The 19319-nt window shown below is 42.9% G+C and overlaps 1 protein-coding gene across 8 annotated transcripts in view; it reads right to left on the minus strand.

Annotated features, from left to right (window-relative positions):
* Positions 1-19319, minus strand: part of LOC134325959 (girdin-like) — a 107873-nt gene that overhangs the window by 74193 nt on the left and 14361 nt on the right. For all 8 annotated transcript variants that reach the window (XM_063008152.1, XM_063008148.1, XM_063008151.1 and 5 more), the window contains exon 3: positions 14832-14940. In XM_063008152.1, coding sequence (XP_062864222.1) covers positions 14832-14940 — 109 coding nt within the window. The remainder of the gene's footprint in view (positions 1-14831; positions 14941-19319) is intronic.

Here is a 19319-nt window from a genome sequence, read left to right on the forward strand (position 1 = left end):
CAAGAAGGGAACCCAAATTTAGAAATGATACAGTATAGGTCACTTGGCAATGAATCCAACCACTAAATGTAGGATTACTGATAAAAAAAAAAAAAAAAAAACACATCATAGGGCAGTTGATCTCAACCAGTGGCCTTACTGACCATTGAGAGGAGTAAAACCACATGCATTGAGATCTCTTGAGACGTCATATAAATCTATGTTAAACCATCTATGGACTGTTTTGGGTCTTTAAGAATGGACACATTTGATTTGCCCACCAAAAAGCGCAATGGTCAGTCAACACACAGCGACTATGAAAGATTCTGATTCAGTTGTTGATGCAGAGGGTGGGAAAAGTTACGGAACTTAAGAAAGGTGTACTTTGTAGTTCTACAATTACTGACTGTAGTCCATCTGTTTCTCTGCATGCTTTGTTAGCTCCCCTTCATGCTGTTCTGTAATGGTCAGGACTCTCCCAGGACCACCACAGAGCAGGTATTATTTAGGTGGTGGATCATTCTCAGCACTGCAGTGACACTGACATGGTGGTGGTGTGTTAGGGTGTGTTGTGCTGGTATGAGTGGATAAGTCACAGCAATGCTCACTGTCACTGCTGGTCTGAGAATAGTCCACCAAATATCCAGCCAACAGCACCCCGTGGGCAGCATCCTGTGACCACTGATGAAGGTCTAGAAAATGACCAACTCAAACAGCAGCAATAGATGAGCGATCGTCTCTGACTTTACATCTACAAGGTGAACCAACTAGGTAGGAGTGTCTAACAGAGTGGACAGTGAGTGGACACGGTATTTAAGAACTCCAGCAGCGCTGCTGTCTGTGTCTGATCCACTCATATCAGCACAACACACACTAACACACCACCACCATGTCAGTGTCACTGCAGTGCTGAGAATGATCCACCACCTAAATAATACCTGCTCTGTGGTGGTCCTGTGGGGGTCCTGACCAACAAAGCATGCAGAGAAACAGACGGACTACAGTCAGTAATTGTAGAACTACAAAGTGCTTCTATATGGTAAGTGGAGCTGATAAAATGGACAGTGAGTGTAGAAACAAGGAGGTGGTTTTAATGTTATGGCTGATCATTGTATCTGTAGATGTACAGGATAAAACAACTACAATTCATAAGTAAAAGCAAGGCGGTGCCACATGCCACGGGATCCTCGCCTGTAGAGAAAGCCTAATTTACTCCTAATGACCTTCACCACTGGGTCCAATTTCAGATAAATATCGGAAGTCTATTGTAATCTAGTCATTATTATCTGGCCTCCTACAGGGAGTGAATTACGGGCGGAGGACAAAGCTGAGAGGGTTGAACCTTCGGCCAAATTCACAACGGATGTGGATTACACGAAGCGTATGTGATAAGTGCGCCTGGCATGGAAGCGAAGCAGCAGGAAGGAGGTATGGTGTGCAGCTGCAGGGTCGAGCTCTGTGTGTGTGTGTGTGTGTGTGTGTGTGTGTGTGTGACTGGACGAACATTTCCTCTCCTCATCAGGGTCGTAAACAAGAGGGCGACGGAGAGTTTGTCGTCCTTAAGAAAGAACGCTAGTGACCGGGATCCCGCCCATTCTGCAGACACAGCTGTGGTCACCATGGCAACAGCAGCGGGGTCTGTTCGCTCTCCTGCCGGCGGTGCGCGTGGCTATTCTCTCTCTCCGACAGACACTGCGTCTATTATCCCGGGCTCTGCGGGTGAGCCCAGGGTCACTTAGAGCTTAAGCGAGTAAAAGGAGAAAATGGGAGGGGCCGATACCCCGGGTTTTTTTAAAACCTTTTCAAGTGACCCACATTTTGCCCATGAATTTTTGTAGCGACCCAGGCAACACAAAAACTCATCTTACTCTTTATGTTACGCTCTAGGGCGGCACGGTGGCTCGGTGGGTAGCACTGTCGCCTCACAGCAAGAAGTTCCTGGGTTCAATCCCCAGGCGGGGCGGTCCGGGTCCTTTCTGTGCAGAGTTTGCATGTTCTCCCCGTGTCTGCGTGGGTTTCCTCCGGGAGCTCCGGTTTCCTCCCACAGTCCAACAACATGGAGTCAGGTTAATTGGAGACACTGAATTGCCCTATAGGTGAATGGGTGTGTGTACGTGTGTCTGCCCTGTGATGGACTGGCGCCCCTGTGTGTTACTGTGTGCCTTGCGCCCATTGAAAAGCTGAAATAAACTCCAGCATCACCACCACTCCACCCCCGCGACCCTAATTGGATAAGCGGTTAAGAAAGTAAGAGTGGGGCTGTGTCTCTCCGTACACAACGCTGAGCTGCACTGCACTCGTCAAAATGTAGGCGATAAGATGCATACGGCTGCTGCCCACGTGTCGGAGGGGGCGTGGGTTAGCTTTGTTCTCCTCAATCAGAGCGGGGATCGGCATTGGTGGAGAGGAAGCATGATGCAATCGGGCAATTGGACGTGCTAAAAAAGGGGAGAAAATGCATAAAGAAAATAAGAAAAAAATAAAAATAAAAGAAAGTGAGAGTGAGTGTTATGCTCTACAATCTAGTCCCACTGTGGTTTACAAGATGTAACATAAAGCCTCCACAAGGGGACGTTCGTATACAAGTTTATGTGCCTGTTAAAATTGGTTTGTTTAATTTTTATTATTATTCTCTGCGACCCACTGAAGAACAGGGTGAAAGCAGGCTAAAAAGGTATGTAGAGAAACAGATGGACTACAGTCAGTAATTGTAGAACTACAAAGTGCTTCTATATGTTAAATGAAGCTGATAAAATGGACATGGCTTGTCAGTGTATAGATAATCAATACATGACAAATACCTGCTAATGATAAAAAGTAAAAAAGAAAGGTAAGTAGGGAGTAAAACAAACAGGTTGTTTAATACTGTGCATGATCAAGGCTGCAGTGCGAAGGCTCACGCAAACACACTGTCTAGAAAAAAAAATCTAATTAAATCCTTAAAGTATGAGGACAGTTCTACAGAATGTACACAATAACTCAACATGAAACATTTAAGTATAATTATATAAAACTCTATTAGGCTGCACACGGAGCTAAAAGATCAAAGGAGGGCTGTGTCTCAATTCATAATGGTACAATTTACACTGAAGTTATGCTATATAGAAGTAGGTTTTAAGCAAACATTTGTCACTTCTAAAATCCAATATCCTGAAGCTGCAACAGACATTTCCACATATTTCAAGGCGATGGAAAAAGAGCCGTGGTCTCTGCTCTCTAGACTGGATGTCTAACAGGCATTCCTTGTGTTTGCTGCCCACTACGTAACGTCCAAAACAAACTATGTTTTCTTTATTTAAGATGAAGCAGGACCCACAGATGTGGGCGTAACTTTTCCATAAAAGTAGGAGAGGGTGGTTGGTTAGAAACCGTGGCCTTCATCTGTGTAACTGCTCCCGAAAAAGCATAAATAAATAAAGAAAATAAAATAAAAACACAGGCTGCCATGTGTTTAGAGCATGTGTACGGCAGCCTGAGGGTCAGTCAGAGAATGAAGCTCTGTTCAGCTCGCAGTTAAAAACGGGGCACAGCTGGAAATGTGTGAATAGCGCACACAGTGATGCTCTGCAACTCTAATCCAGGCAGCAAAATACAGTAATGAGCCAAAACATTAGGACCACCCATCTAATACGCATCACCACACATTAAATGTTATTAAAACTATTTAACGTTACAGCTCATTTCATTCTAATTTCATTTTCTTTAACAGCTTTAATGTAGTCAGGGTCACGACAGGTCCGGTTCCACCGGGAAACCCCGGGTGAAAGGTCTGCAAAGGGCACCAATCTATCGCAGGGCCTCAAATGGTCAAGAACTAAAAACTAATAAAAACACCTTTACACACATCCAAGTGGAACTACAGTACTCAAGGTAGAACAGAAAAGCCCTATCATCCTAGTCAGTGTTCTAAATAAAAAGAAAGAAATACAGGAGGACACTAATACTACAAGTCAGACAAACTGGTGAGGCATGCAGACATTCCACAGTCTTTCTGGGACTTCGGACAGATAAAATAAAATGAAAGATTTTGGGTAACTTATGCTAGCTCTGTCTTTACAAGAAAGAAAAAAAATAAACATTTAAAGGAATGAACACAATGATTACTGGAAAACGTGAAGGAGGCTCAGTAATGTTTTGAGGTTGATTTGATGTCTTAAGCACTGGGTGTCTTGAATCTGTGGGTCAAACTACCAACAAAGAAGTGCAATAATCTTATTGAGAATAATAGAAAATGCTTGATAGCAATCATTACCTCCAAAGGCAGTGGTACAAAATATCATGCTAAGAGTACTGATTGTCGTCGATGCCATTTTCATATGGTTTAGCATTTATTACATTAAAAGTGTCAGTTTAGAACGTTTTAAAAGAAAATGGAAGGGTAATAATTTCCGACTGTTACATCCTTTTCTGAAAGTATTATACACAGATCAGCCATAACATTAAAACCACCTCCTTGTTCCTACACTCACCATCCATTTTATCAGCTCCACTTACCATATAGAAGCACTTTGTAGTTCTACAATTACTGACTGTAGTCCATCTGTTTCTCTACATGCTTTTTAAACCTGCTTTCACCCTGTTCCTCAATAGTCAGGACCCCCACAGAACCACTACAGAGCAGGTATTATTTAGGTGGTGGATCATTCTCAGCACTGCAGTGACACTGACATGGTGGTGGTGTGTTAGTGTGTGTTGTGCTGGTATGACTGGATAAGACACAGCAGCGCTGCTGGAGTTTTTAAATACTGTGTCCACTTACTGTCCACTCTATTAGACACTCCTACCTAGTTGGTCCACCTTGTAGATGTAAAGTCAGAGACGATCGCTCATCTATTACTGCTGTTTGAGTTGCTCATCTTCTAGACCTTCATCAGTGGTCACAGGATGCTGCCCACAGGGCGCTGTTGGCTGGATATATTTAGTGAGGTGTTTAAAAACTCCATCAGCGCTGCTGTGTCTGATCCACTCATACCAGCACAACACACACTAACACACCACCACCATGTCAGTGTCACTGCAGTGCTGAGAATGATCCACCACCTAAATAATACCTGCTCTGTAGTGGTCCTGGGAGAGTCCTGACCATTGAAGAACAGCATGAAAGAGGGCTAACAAAGCATGCAGAGAAACAGATGAACTACAGTCAGTAACTGTAGAACTACAAAGTGCTTCTATATGGTAAGTGGAGCCGTGTGTAGAAACTAGGAGGTGGTTTTAATGTTATGGCTGGTCGGTGTATATATGGTAAAGCTGCACAATGAATCAAGTTTGAGTGTTAATGATTGCTGCTATGTACACATCATAAAGCCATCTTTTGAGGGTTTTTATATATGTAGATCTAGGGTTTTAAACACAATGACCAGTCAAAAATACAAACATAGATGTATAGTTAAGCACGCTGATTTCTGGGCTGCTCAGGTGGCGCTACATCGTATCGAATCTGCCTTGCCGGCTGAGGCCGAGTGGCAACATGGACAACGATTGGCCTGTTGTTCAGATAGGGGCGGGATTAAGCCGGATAGGGACTCTCTCTCTCTCAGACTAGTGCGATTACGACCTTTGCTGGCTGGTTGGTGGTGCCTGCATGGAGATGGGGAAGGAGTGCGGTAGGGGGTGTGACCCTCCGTGCACAGCGCTGTACCGCACTGCACTCGTCAAGTGTGGGTGATAAGATGTTCAATTGCTGTGCACGTGTCAGAGGGGGCGTGGAGCAGCCTCGTCCTCCCCAATCAGGAGCAGGGACCAGCATTAGTGAGAGGATGATTGACGGGTAGAAATTGGATGCGCTAAAAAGCCCGCTGATTTCTAACTAATGTGTCTGAACACGATCAAAACAGCTGAGAATTAAGGACTTTGCTTAAGGGTCCAACAGTGGCAAACTGGCAATGGTGAGGCCTGAGCCAGCGACCTTTCCGATTACTAGTCCAGTACCTTAACCTTAACCATCCTGTAAAGCTGACTTCAACAAGATCTAGCTTTAAATGAAGTGTAACTATGGGGGAAGAGTGGCTAAATAATGGGTGTATCCAAGTGTGCCTGTCAAAAACTCCTGAAAAATATTTTTATATGAAGGGTAACATTTGCAAAGGTCATGAAAGTAAATGTCAAACTTGAACAAACAGCAAAGAGGAACAGTGAGTGCAAGTAGAACCTAATGACAGGAAATATGCCACATAATTAGATAGCTGCTAAAGTTTATTTGAGCTTCAGCTTCCTGTTCTAAGTTCATCTTTAAAGATAATTGTCTTTTTGTTTGTTTGTTTGTTTGTTTATTAGGATTTTAACGTCGTGTTTTACACTTTTGTTACATTCATGACAGAACAGGTAGTTACTCATTACACAAGATTCATCAGTTCACAAGGTTATATCAAACAGTCATGGACAGTTTTGTATCTCCAATTCACCTCACTTGCATGTTTTTGGACTGTGGGAGGAAACCGGAGCTCCCAAAGGAAACCCACACAGACACGGGGAGAACATGCTAACTCCACACAGAAAGGACCCGGGCTGCCCCACCTGGGGATCGAACCCAGGACCTTCTTGCTGTAAGGCGACAGTGCTACCCACTTAGCCACCGTGCCGCCCCGATAATTGCCTTTTTAATCAATTGCTTCTTCTTATAATGAGACCAAAATATAAGAGCTTTAGTTAGGTCTGAGAGGTTAGGTCTGATAGGTCTGATTTATTCGAGAATCTGTTTGTCCATATTCTATCATGACTGCGGCTTGTTGATCAGTGTAGAGATTCCTTATTATGGGCGGCACGGTGGCTCAGTGGGTAGGACCGCTGCCTCACAGCAAGAAGGTCAAGTACCGGTAAAGTATGCTAGCGCACCAGAGTTGGGGTTAACATCATATCGAATCTCAGCTCTGCCTTCCGACTGGGTTGGGCAGCGTCATGAACAACGATTGGCTGTTGTTCAGGGTTAGGGGTAAGAAAGTCGGATCATAGGGCCTCATAACTGTTTGTGACTGCGGCCCCTGCTGGCTGGCTGACTGATGGCAGCTGCACAGGGCTGAGGAATAATGCTGATGGGGGTGTGGCCCTCCATACACAGTGCCCGTCGGTGTATGAACTCGACTCGTGCAGGTGAAAAATGCAGTCTGTACTGACTGTGCGTGCCGGAGGGGGAGTATGTCAGTTGAGAGGCGTGCTCAGTCAGCGGTGAAGGGTCGAATCAGTATAGAGGTAATCTAATCAGGGTAATTGGACACGACTAGATAAGGGGAGAAAATTGGGGGAAAAAAGTGGGAAAAATTATAGAAAAAAAAGAAGGTCCTGGGTTCCATTCCCAGGTGGAGCAGTCACACATCTGCAAGTTCTCTTCCAATGTGAGGCTCCACTCTGCATTTAATAAGCTACAGCATAATTATACTGGGATGTGAGGGAGTTTGTAGGATAGTTTACACACTAATTTCTTTGGAATTGGGATATAAACTGACCTCCTACTATCTGACGACTGTTGAGTGATTTTCCAGACTCGTTGGTCAGCACTTAAACAGATTCTTGAAATATTTCTGTTGTTGTTGATTCCTGTGGTTTTCTTTTTTCGTACTGACTTCAGAGCCTGTCTGACTTTGGGTTTGTTCGAAAACCTAGTGAGCTGCCTTGCTGTCTTACTGCCTACATAGACAGCTGCCTCAGTAAAGAGGATTCTAATAAGTCATCGACTTACACTGATCAGCCATAACATTAAAACCACCTCCTTATTTCTACACTCACTGTCCATTTTATCAGCTCCACTTACAATATAGTAGCACTTCATAGTTCTACACTTACTGACTGTAGTCCATCTGTTTCTCTACATACATTTTTAGCCTGCTTTCACCCTGTTCTTCAATGGTCAGGACCCCCACAGGACCACCACAGAGCAGGTATTATTTAGGTGATGGATGATTCTCAGCACTGCAGAGACACTGACATGGTGGTGGTGTGTTAGTGTGTGTTGTTGTCACAGGACGCTGCCTACGGGACGCTGTTGGCTGGATATTTTTGGTTGGTGGACTACTCTCAGTCCAGCAGTGACAGTGAGGTGTTTAAAAACTCCAGCAGCACTTTGGTCACATTCATGACAGGAACGGTAGTTACTCATTACACAAGATTCATCAGTTCACGAGGTTATATTGAATACAGTCATGGACAATTTAGTGTCTCTGCATGTCTTTGGACTGTGGGAGGAAACCGGAGCACCCGAAGGAAACCCACGCGGACATGGGGAGAACATGCAAACTCCACACAGAAAGGACCCGGACCGCCCCACCTGGGGATCGAATCGAGGACCTTTTTGCTGTTAGGCGACAGTGCTACCCACTTAGCCACCGTGCCGCCCTGATTGTAGTGTGTAAATAATAGGGATGCATCAATACCATTTTTTCCCAACCGAGTACAAGTACAAGTACACGTATTTTTGTACTTGCCGATACCGATACCAATACCTATTGGAACAGATATCTGACATGCTAGAAAACTCGATGGATCGACGGACGGATCGAGCTGTTGGATAGTTCACACTTAGTGATCGAGAGCCGAGTTTTGATCGCCGAGCGAACGCCGAGTTGCTCCCGAGCCGGCAAATCTAGCGCCGACCAGTCGGTAAGCGAAAATCAGGGCAAAAATCGTGTAGTGTGAACCAGGCATAACGCAGCAACGTGCACTAGGCACACGGTATCGGATGTTTAGTATCGGAGCCTCGTTTGCGAGTACGAGTAAAGTTAATGAGCGCGGTATCGGGCAAATACCCGATACCAGTATCGGTACTCATGCATCTCTAGTAAATAATCTGCTGTATTGTTCTGATGTCTTATTAAAACCTAGGTAGGCAGCAACAGCAAGGCAGCTCACTAGGTTTTCAAACAGATCCATAGACTTGATGTGCAATTCCATTATGCTTAGAAGAAAAGAAGGGGGCAGTTGTAGCCTAGTGGTTAAGGTACTGGTCCAGTAATCAGAAGGTTCCCGGTTCAAGCCCCACCACAGCCAGGTTGCCACTGTTGGGTCCTTGAGCAAGGCCCTTAACCCTCAATTGCTCAGACAATATACTGTCACAGTACTGTAAGTCGCTTTGGATAAAAGCGTCTGCTAAATGCTGAAAATGTAAATGTAAAAGAACTACACTAAAACCCTTTGACTTCAGGACCCAACTGCCACTCATACATTATTTAGACAGCGTAATTTTTCCAGTCACATCCCCAGCTGCTTTCCTCACCGAGCTGCCAGCCATGGAAATCTTATTTCCAACAGCCTGTGATTGTTTTAGCAGTTGTACGTCTAGACTGCGACTCTGCCCACACTTTCAGTCGTCCATTAGGAGCTTTTTGAAGCACGTGAGATGTTCGAGTTGCAGAGTTGAGCTTTATGTGGCCATTACAGTGGAAATATGCTTTGGCTGAGTTATCTGTGTACGAGTAATTTCCTCCCTCTGTGGTACATATTCCACAGCACTAAAGTAACATAGAGGGAGGGGAGGGGCGATGAGAGGCTTGGGGTTTTGGGGGGTTTATCGGATACCACAGCCTCTCAGAGGAGACTTAATTGGTGAGTTTGAACGCTGCGGAGTTGCTTTGTGCTGACTCGGATTCTTTTAATCCTCTGACCAGTGAGTCTCTCCAGAGGAAGCATGCAGTCCAAATCCCTACATATAAATTAAAGCATTATCCCGGGTACATTATAAATTACATTAACCATTTACTCACCATCCACTCATTATTTGTGAGAGAACTTAAATGTTCAGTCTCAAGCTTAATAACTGCTGGACTTAAATAAAGCAGGTTTTAATTTGCCAAAAATAATCAGTAATAAATTTCAATTTCAGAACTGATGTATTATGAACGCTTCTTTCACAAATGAGGTCCGTAATGACACAGTTGGTGAGTGTAGTGTAGAGAAACTTTAGCGGTCCTAACCTCAACCTCACTAAGCACCACTGGGATGAATTGTCTGACCTAGCAAATGCTCTTCTAACTAAACAGACACATATTTCCACAAATGCGGGGACTGGTTAAACATTGACATTAAAACATCCTCCTTTTTCTACACTCACTCCATTTTATCAGCTCAATTTACCATATAGTAGCACTTTGTAGCTCTACAATTACTGACTGTAGTCCACTGGTTCTCTGCATGCTTTGTTAGCCCCCTTTCATGCTGTTCTTCAATGGTCAGGACCCCCACAGGACCACTACAGAGTAGGTATTATTTAGGTGGTGGATCATTCTCAGCACTGCAGTGACACTGACATGGTGATGGTGTGTTAGTGTGTGTTGTGCTGATATGAGTGGATCAGACACAGACAGCAGCACTGCTGGAGTTTTTAAATGCCGTGTCCACTCACTGTCCACTCTATTAGACACTCCTACCTAGTTGGTCCACCTTGTAAATGTAAAGTCAGAGACGATCGCTCATCTATTGCTGCTGTTTGAGTTGGTTATCTTTGAGACCTTCATCAGTGGTTACAGGACGCTGCCCACGGGGCGCTGTTGGCTGGATATTTTTGGTTGGTGGACTATTCTCAGTCCAGCAGTGACAGTGAGGTGTTCAAAAACTCCATAAGCGCTGCTGTGTCTGATCCACTCATACCAGCACAACACACACTAACACACCACCACCACCATGCCAGTGTCACTGCAGTGCTGAGAATGATCCACCACCCAAATAATACCTGCTCTGTAGTGGTCCTGTGGGGGTCCTGACCATTAAAGAACAGCACGAAAGCAAAATGCAATTTGCTGTGCAACTCAAAGTTACGGTTTGTGTTTAGCGATTTAACATTTTTAATCTGCGTAGCAATCAAGTGCCTCATGCTTAATGTTTAATAGCAATCCTACAGCAATTCAGTTAGCAATCACTTAGGCAAAATGTCCAAGATGTCAAAGATAAAAACACAACTCGGGTAACTGAGATTGGAAAACTCACAACCAATTCTGTGCACGCAGAGGGTGGTGGTGCGGGGGTTGGGGTGTCAAAAAACTAACAAAAATTTTCATCTTTCAGACAAAACATGGAGCCTCACACTGTTTAATTAATCTATCAAGGAAGGCTGAGATGTGTATTGTAGCTTCTATTGATTCTATCATTCAATTTATGAGTGTTATTTAATGATTGCGTGAAATGTGGCACTTTTATTTAAAAATCCATAGAATCTGTGATTTATGAAAAACAAGGTCTGTGAAATTAAGCACATTTTCCTGTAAATTTAGGACAGTACTAAAACACATTAATTACTTCTGAGAACTGTGTAAGAAATGTTTATTCTCTCTCTGTTTTTAGCAGTTGCCATGCTTAACCAATCATTAACGTTTCAGCCCCTGGGCTACATCTAACCTGGGTGACAAAGAGTGAGTGAGTAAGGCACACACAGTCATATTCCGAGCTGGAGACTACATACGCTGGAAAAGTCATTTATACTCAGACATACCATATAATACACAGTCACAGACGTACATTTCTAAGGTAGATCAATAAGACTGAAATAACCTGAAGGCATATCATCACCTTCAAGGTTGGCAGCACTTTCCTGGGCAGATTTATCAATCTTGGCATTTATTTGATTGTTCTAACGGCTAAGGCACTTCTCTGATTCAGCAGAAATACAATTTCAGCTGTAATTCGATTACATTACAATACAAATCAGTATCTGGCTCACAGAGGAAAAACGTTTCAATTCAACTGACTTTCATTGTATTTGTATCAAGCATTTAGAACACTTTTAAAATTTTTATTGAATTCTTATGTTTTACCACTGTTTTTATCCTGGTCAGGGTTGAGGTGGCTCCGGGTTACCTGGAATCACTGGGCGCAATGCAGTAAAACACCCTGGACAAGTTGCCAATCCATCACAAAGCTTATCATCCCCTCTAGAAGTAGGCAATCATGTCTGTAGCCAACAGCACCAGTCAGAATTCAGACCTTGGATCCCTGGTGTAATTTACTGCTGCGCCACCCAAGCTTGTACCCAAGACCATGAGTGAAATTTGTGTACATGCAGGTTTCCATCAGATTTGAGGCTATTTTGACAAAGTTTGTTTGTTTGTTCATTCAGATTTTAACGTCATATTTTACACTTTGGTTACATTCATGACAGAAACGGTAGTTACTCGTTACACAAGATTCATCAGTTCACAAGTTTATATCGAACACAGTCATGGACAATTTAGTATCTCCAATTCACCTCACTTGCATGTTTTTGGACTGTAGGAAAAAAACGGAGCACAACCCATGCGGACACGGGGAGAACATGCAAACTCCACACAGAAAGGACCCGAACCGCCCCACCTGGAGATCGAACCCAGGACCTTCTTGCTGTGAGGCGACAGTGCTACCCACTTAGCCACCGTGCCGTCCTTTGACAAAGTAACCAGTAATAAACCCATAATCCACCAGCTAATTTACTGTTCACAGTATCATAAAACTTTAAACACAATAAAATAGAATCTTCTGAAGGAAAAAGGCTCCAAACGAAGCCAATTTTCCTCTCGGTGTTAACATGCAGCTTGTGATAAAGTAGAGTAAAATAATACTCAGAGGTTGCAAATGTAAGATAAGTGGATCAAATGTGTTTGATAGAAATAGAACACAGGTTCTGTTTAGATGTCATGCAACAGTTCTGAGAAGCAGAAGCAGGTGGGATTAGTGTTTCTTTTCAGCAGAAGTATGCTTGTAAGAATACTTTCCCCCTAATGCGTATGCTTCCCCCTCATTTGACCCACATTCCAGCAGTCCATGTCATGCAAGTTAAGTCAAGTCAGATTCCTTTTCTATTGAGACATAAAAATGACCCACAACTATGTGTTCAGTCACGCACCTCAATTTCAGCAACACTATACAAAAAAGTTACTCCTACCCGGACCTGACCATGACTAATGAGTAACTCAGCCTTGTTAAATCATCAGTCCTTAACAGTTTCCCATTTCACAGCTGGGCAGAAACGCTCGCTTAATTCAATCTGTGCCTTTAAATCACCCCGGTGTCCAGTATTAGACTTGGGAACCAGTTGAAGCACATGTATGGACCTGAAGGCTTTGTTTAACACATCTGTAATGTAAAGTGTGAGCATGTGGAAAACAGATGGTGATTCCACATCAGTCCAACCTCTGGTAAACGGCACGAACGGCCTCTTTTAACGTCTTTATTAAAGAAATCCTGCTAACAATTTGCCATGCATGTTTAAAGATTAAAGCTTTTTTTGCCTTTTTGAAAGTAAACATTTTAATAATAGATGTTATTTACTAGCGCGATGGACTGACACTCTGTCTGGGGGGTATTTCTACCTTGCGCCCTGTGTTTCTGTGGAAAACACTAAACCACAACCAAGACCAGGATAAATCACGGGTGTAAAATAAAGCATCATTTTAAGGATTTTAACGTCATGTTTTACACACCTTGGTTGCATTCATGACAGGAACAGTTACTTGTTACACAAGATTCATCAGTGCTTTAATGTCAAACATAGTCATGGACAATTTTGTATCTCAAGTTCACCTCACCTGCATGTCTTTGGACTGTGGGACGAAACCGGAGCTCCCGGAGGAAACCCACACAGACACGGGGAGAACATGCAAACTCCACAAAGAAAGGACCCGAACCACTCCACCTTGAAATCGAACCCAGGACCTTCTTGCTGTGATGTGACAGTGCTACCCACTGAGCCACGGTGTAATATAAAGCAAATACTCTAGTACTGTTGCGATTTTGCAAAAAAAAAAAATAAAATAAATCGATTATTTTACAATTATAACCGATTGTCGATTACGATTTCGATTTTTTTTTTTTTTGTTCTTGTATAATGCAATTGAAATAAGACTCAAATTTCTTTTTTTGTGTTGTAATTTAAAAGAAAATAGTAACACCACCACCTATAATTATCCTTTCAAGGGACTCAAACTTTATAACAACAATAATATCACAATAATTAAAACAAAATAGAAATCTGAATTATCTACATCCTTTATAGGAATAGCTCTTATTTTAAATATTGTGCAGCAGAACCACCTTACATTAGAAAAAGAACTACAAAAAGTTCTTTATCAGTATCTACAAAAAGTATCAGTATCTACACTGGGGGGGCATTAAGTAATCACTCAGCTCAGCTTTGATTTTGTCCTCTTGTGATTGGGGGGTGGATGGAGGGGGCACGTTCTGCTTCTAACTATATGGACTACAAATCCCATGCTCTCACGGACTGTCACGTGACTGTCACATGTCCCGGTCAGCCAATCCTGATCCCGCTCACCGGCTCCGGAGTTTTGATTCAGTTCGGCGGTGTTTGATTCAGTGAATCTTATTTGAACTCTGTTTGTGTCTCGTTTTGCCGATTGTGTTTGCGCTCCTTATTACTGAATCTAACCGTTACCGTGTATAATCCTTGTTGTCTTCTGTTTACTGTTTAGTTTATGTCTGGTTTTGGACTCTACCTGATTTTGTACACTGTTTTGCCCTTTTGATATTAAACTTTCCCTGATTTATATTCCGCGGGCGTCTGGTCAGTTTCTGCCTCGTGACATTTTGGTATTTTAATGAAAATATAAAGTATGTAAACAATCGCGATTGTCACATTCTAACATCGGGTGAAAACGTTCATGCGAATTAATCGTGAAAATCGCCCAGCCCTACATTAGTGCATCATTCTCTTAAGAGAACCCAGATTTCAATTTCAGCTGTGTTATCGGCCGACCAGGCGTCCAAACAGGCATGACTGACTATGTCTGAGAAGGTGGTGGTGGAAAAAGTGAAGTCCTGAAACGGATTAGCACCCTGTCCAGGGTATTACTGCCTTGCTCCCAGTGTTTCCTGCTAAAACCGTACCAGCAACAACCCTGACCAGGCTGTTTATGTTGTCTTCTTTTGCATGAACTTACCTGGTAATAGGCTTTGATGCGCTGAATGAGAATGGAAAGATTCTGTACCCGCAGAACTGGGTCATTATTTACTTTCTTGTTCACTCTCTGGGTGGAGGCTTTAGGATTTCTGAAACAGGAAAAACAAACAAAAAAACAGGTTAGATAGTTGGTAAGTGCAAAGAGGGGAAAAAACCACACACATTCTTATTCAGGGCACTAAAGTATTTCCATAATAAAAATAAATACAGAAAATTTCAACCACCATTAGAAACTTTACTGACTTTGGTTTTGCACTGAGATCTTATCACGTCAGTAATCAGAACTTGTTTGTTGAGCTTTTTTACACTGATTGCATCAGTGACAAACCAGGTTTTCCGTCCACTCAGCTTCAGGGAGGGGTTCTGATGAGGGACTGTTCTAAACTATTTGGAATTGGTTTCATCATTGTCATACGTCCTGCGGTTAATTATTTTTCCTGATTAATTGCCCAATGAAATGATAACAGTGTGTAATTAAATACCGTCAACATAATTTGATCTCCTGTCGTTGTGGTTTTCACACTACACGACTGATCGGTGATGGGGGTCACACAATACACCATCTATCACCAAGAGGAATCACAGACAAGGACATGATACTACCATGTCCAAAAATGCAAAAAATTTAACCACCAATAGGAACTTTACTGACTTTGGTTGATAAAGTGCTTTAGCTGCTCAGCTGTCCAGTATTGCAGACAGACTAGTCTAGCACGTGCACTCACTTATGTACATAAAAATATGTAAAAAAAAATGTCTTGGCAGTGTCCTGCTAAAACCAAGCAGGTTGATCCACTAGAGTAAAGTACTAGAATGTTTCCTTGCATGTGTATATGTATGTACATATATTTCCAAAATATTCCCAAGCCCAAATGGTTATAAAATGCCATCTGAGGTCATGTGCTCTCAATGTTGCTTTTTAAGTTCACACTACACAACTGAATCTCTTGTAATCGGGTGTCTTAAGTCGCTGTTGTTTTTCACACTACATGATTGATCAGCGATAGGGGGTCACACACTACACCATCTATCACCAGGAGACATTTCAGACGAGTCTGTCTGGTCTCCCAAACTACATTTTGTCACGAAAACACATGCGAGATGTGACAAGGGGTTCAATGATACCATGTCCAAAAATGCACATCAGCAAGAAGCGAGTGATCAAAGTTGTTTGCACGCTGATATGCAGCGTAAAAGCAAGTAGGAAAAAGAAATTAATGTGGTTGAAGGAGTGGATTTGGCAACACAGCCGGCAGGGATTGTCTGTTCTGCATATATTTTTGCAATGCAACAATGCTATTATGGTTTGGTGTGGACGATAAGGTCACAAATACTGTAAAGCTTGTGTGTGTGCTGATGTATATTGATAGAAACTATAATATGCCCCTCTGTATCTTGCGTTCTCATTGGCTGTTGCTTGACACATTTTTACATTTTCAGCATTTTAGCAGACGACTTTATCCAAAGCGACTTACATTGCAGTTACAGTATACAGTCTGAGCAAGGGTTAAGGGCCTTGCTCAAGGGCCCAACAGCGGCAACCTGGCAGTGGTGGGGCTTGAACCAGGAACCCTCTGTTCACTGGTCCAGTACCTTAACCACTAGGCTACAACTGGCCCCCACTGACACAGCACTCACAACCCTGATCGCATCACTTTTCACACCACATGATATTCAGCATGCTAGATATTTTTCTTAAGTCTGCGAGTGATCTGTAAGCGGCTCGGATCAAGTCGTTGGACGGTTCACATTAAACAGCGATCAAGAGCGGATATACAATCCCAGAGTGAATGCCGATTTGCCTCTGAGCTGGCACATTCAGTGGCGACCCGTCGGCAAGTGAAAATCAAGGCAAAAAACATGTAGTGTGAACTAGGCATTAGTCTCCTTATGTGTGCAAAATAGGAATGTAACGATTCACTAAGACAGTTAATAACCGATTCAAAAATTCCACGATTCAAATCGATTTGACATGTAAAAGGAATTGATTTTTACAAAAAGATGGCACTTGCGCTATTCACTTCGCCTGGTTGGCGTCACTGGCGCTGGTTGCCAAATTCTGGGTTTTTCAGCCAAAATGGTTTTGCATAGTTTGTACCTACCTCAGAAATAAAAAAGCATTCATTATTTAGATCAATAAAGGATAATCACAAATACTGTATTTTATTTTTAAAAAGAAATAATAAAAGGAAACTTTGTCATAATTTGTCTTCAATTTCAGTTTAAAAAATCCGTAAAAAAGTCGTATCGTGAATATACAGTGTATCACAAAAGTGAGTACACCCCTCACATTTCTGCAGATATTTAAGTATATCTTTTCATGGGACAACACTGACAAAATGACACTTTGACACAATGAAAAGTAGTCTGTGTGCAGCTTATATAACAGTGTAAATTTATTCTTCCCTCAAAATAACTCAATATACAGCCATTAATGTCTAAACCACCGGCAACAAAAGTGAGTACACCCCTTAGTGAAAGTTCCTGAAGTGTCAATATTTTGTGTGGCCACCATTATTTCCCAGAACTGCCTTAACTCTCCTGGGCATGGAGTTTACCAGAGCTTCACAGGTTGCCACTGGAATGCTTTTCCACTCCTCCATGACGACATCACGGAGCTGGCGGATATTCGAGACTTTGCGCTCCTCCACCTTCCGCTTGAGGATGCCCCAAAGATGTTCTATTGGGTTTAGGTCTGGAGACATGCTTGGCCAGTCCATCACCTTTACCCTCAGCCTCTTCAATAAAGCAGTGGTCGTCTTAGAGGTGTGTTTGGGGTCATTATCATGCTGGAACACTGCCCTGCGACCCAGTTTCCGGAGGGAGGGGATCATGCTCTGCTTCAGTATTTCACAGTACATATTGGAGTTCATGTGTCCCTCAATGAAATGTAACTCCCCAACACCTGCTGCACTCATGCAGCCCCAGACCATGGCATTCCCACCACCATGCTTGACTGTAGGCATGACACACTTATCTTTGTACTCCTCACCTGATTGCCGCCACACATGCTTGAGACCATCTGAACCAAATAAATGAATCTTGGTCTCATCAGACCATAGGACATGGTTCCAGTAATCCATGTCCTTTGTTGACATGTCTTCAGCAAACTGTTTGCGGGCTTTCTTGTGTAGAGACTTCAGAAGAGGCTTCCTTCTGGGGTGAAAGCCATGCAGACTAATTTGATGTAGTGTGCGGCGTATGGTCTGAGCACTGACAGGCTGACCCCCCACCTTTTCAATCTCTGCAGCAATGCTGACAGCACTCCTGCGCCTATCTTTCAAAGACAGCAGTTGGATGTGACGCTGAGCACGTGCACTCAGCTTCTTTGGACGACCAACGCGAGGTCTGTTCTGAGTGGACCCTGCTCTTTTAAAACGCTGGATGATCTTGGCCACTGTGCTGCAGCTCAGTTTCAGGGTGTTGGCAATCTTCTTGTAGCCTTGGCCATCTTCATGTAGCGCAACAATTCGTCTTTTAAGATCCTCAGAGAGTTCTTTGCCATGAGGTGCCATGTTGGAACTTTCAGTGACCAGTATGAGAGAGTGTGAGAGCTGTACTACTAAATTGAACACACCTGCTCCCTATGCACACCTGAGACCTAGTAACACTAACAAATCACATGACATTTTGGAGGGAAAATGACAAGCAGTGCTCAATTTGGACATTTAGGGGTGTAGTCTCTTAGGGGTGTACTCACTTTTGTTGCCGGTGGTTTAGACATTAATGGCTGTATATTGAGTTATTTTGAGGGAAGAATAAATTTACACTGTTATATAAGCTGCACACAGACTACTTTTCATTGTGTCAAAGTGTCATTTTGTCAGTGTTGTTCCATGAAAAGATATACTTAAATATCTGCAGAAATGTGAGGGGTGTACTCACTTTTGTGATACACTGTATAATATGAGAATTTCAAAACGGCATCAATCTACTCCATGCTTGCTAACAAAAGATGACAAACATATACGATTGATGAATTTATTATCATTTAGAGTTGCGCATTCATAATGCAGGTGAACCCTGACACAATTTCTCCTCTCATGATGAACCGACCCAGATACACCCACTTTAACTCACTAGACGATGAAATGACTAACCCATCCATTCAACTGTGTGACTTGTTGTGCCGTGTGAGAGAACTGCCCCACAGCAAAAGAAGTGTGGAAAACAACATGCCAGTCACATGCTTTTTCTAATGTATTCAGTAATACAGTTTTTAGACCAAGCTGTAAAGAACCCAATGCAATTATTTTAATAAAGCAGCGGATAAAGACCCTCGCAGGAAGCTATTCATCTAACAGCCGGAATCTTTTGATCAGCAGCTCCTACGTACGCCCACAAATCACGGAACAGGCTTCTAATAAGTGGAGTGTGAATGTGGCTAGCACGTGACCTTTGAGCAGGGGGGCTTTTTAGGCAGCCCAGATGAGCTTAACACCTTCATTAAACGCAGCAGTGGGAGTTC

Source organism: Trichomycterus rosablanca, chromosome 14 (assembly GCF_030014385.1).
Source record: "Trichomycterus rosablanca isolate fTriRos1 chromosome 14, fTriRos1.hap1, whole genome shotgun sequence".
In the NCBI taxonomy this organism is placed as follows: Eukaryota; Metazoa; Chordata; class Actinopteri; order Siluriformes; family Trichomycteridae; genus Trichomycterus; species Trichomycterus rosablanca.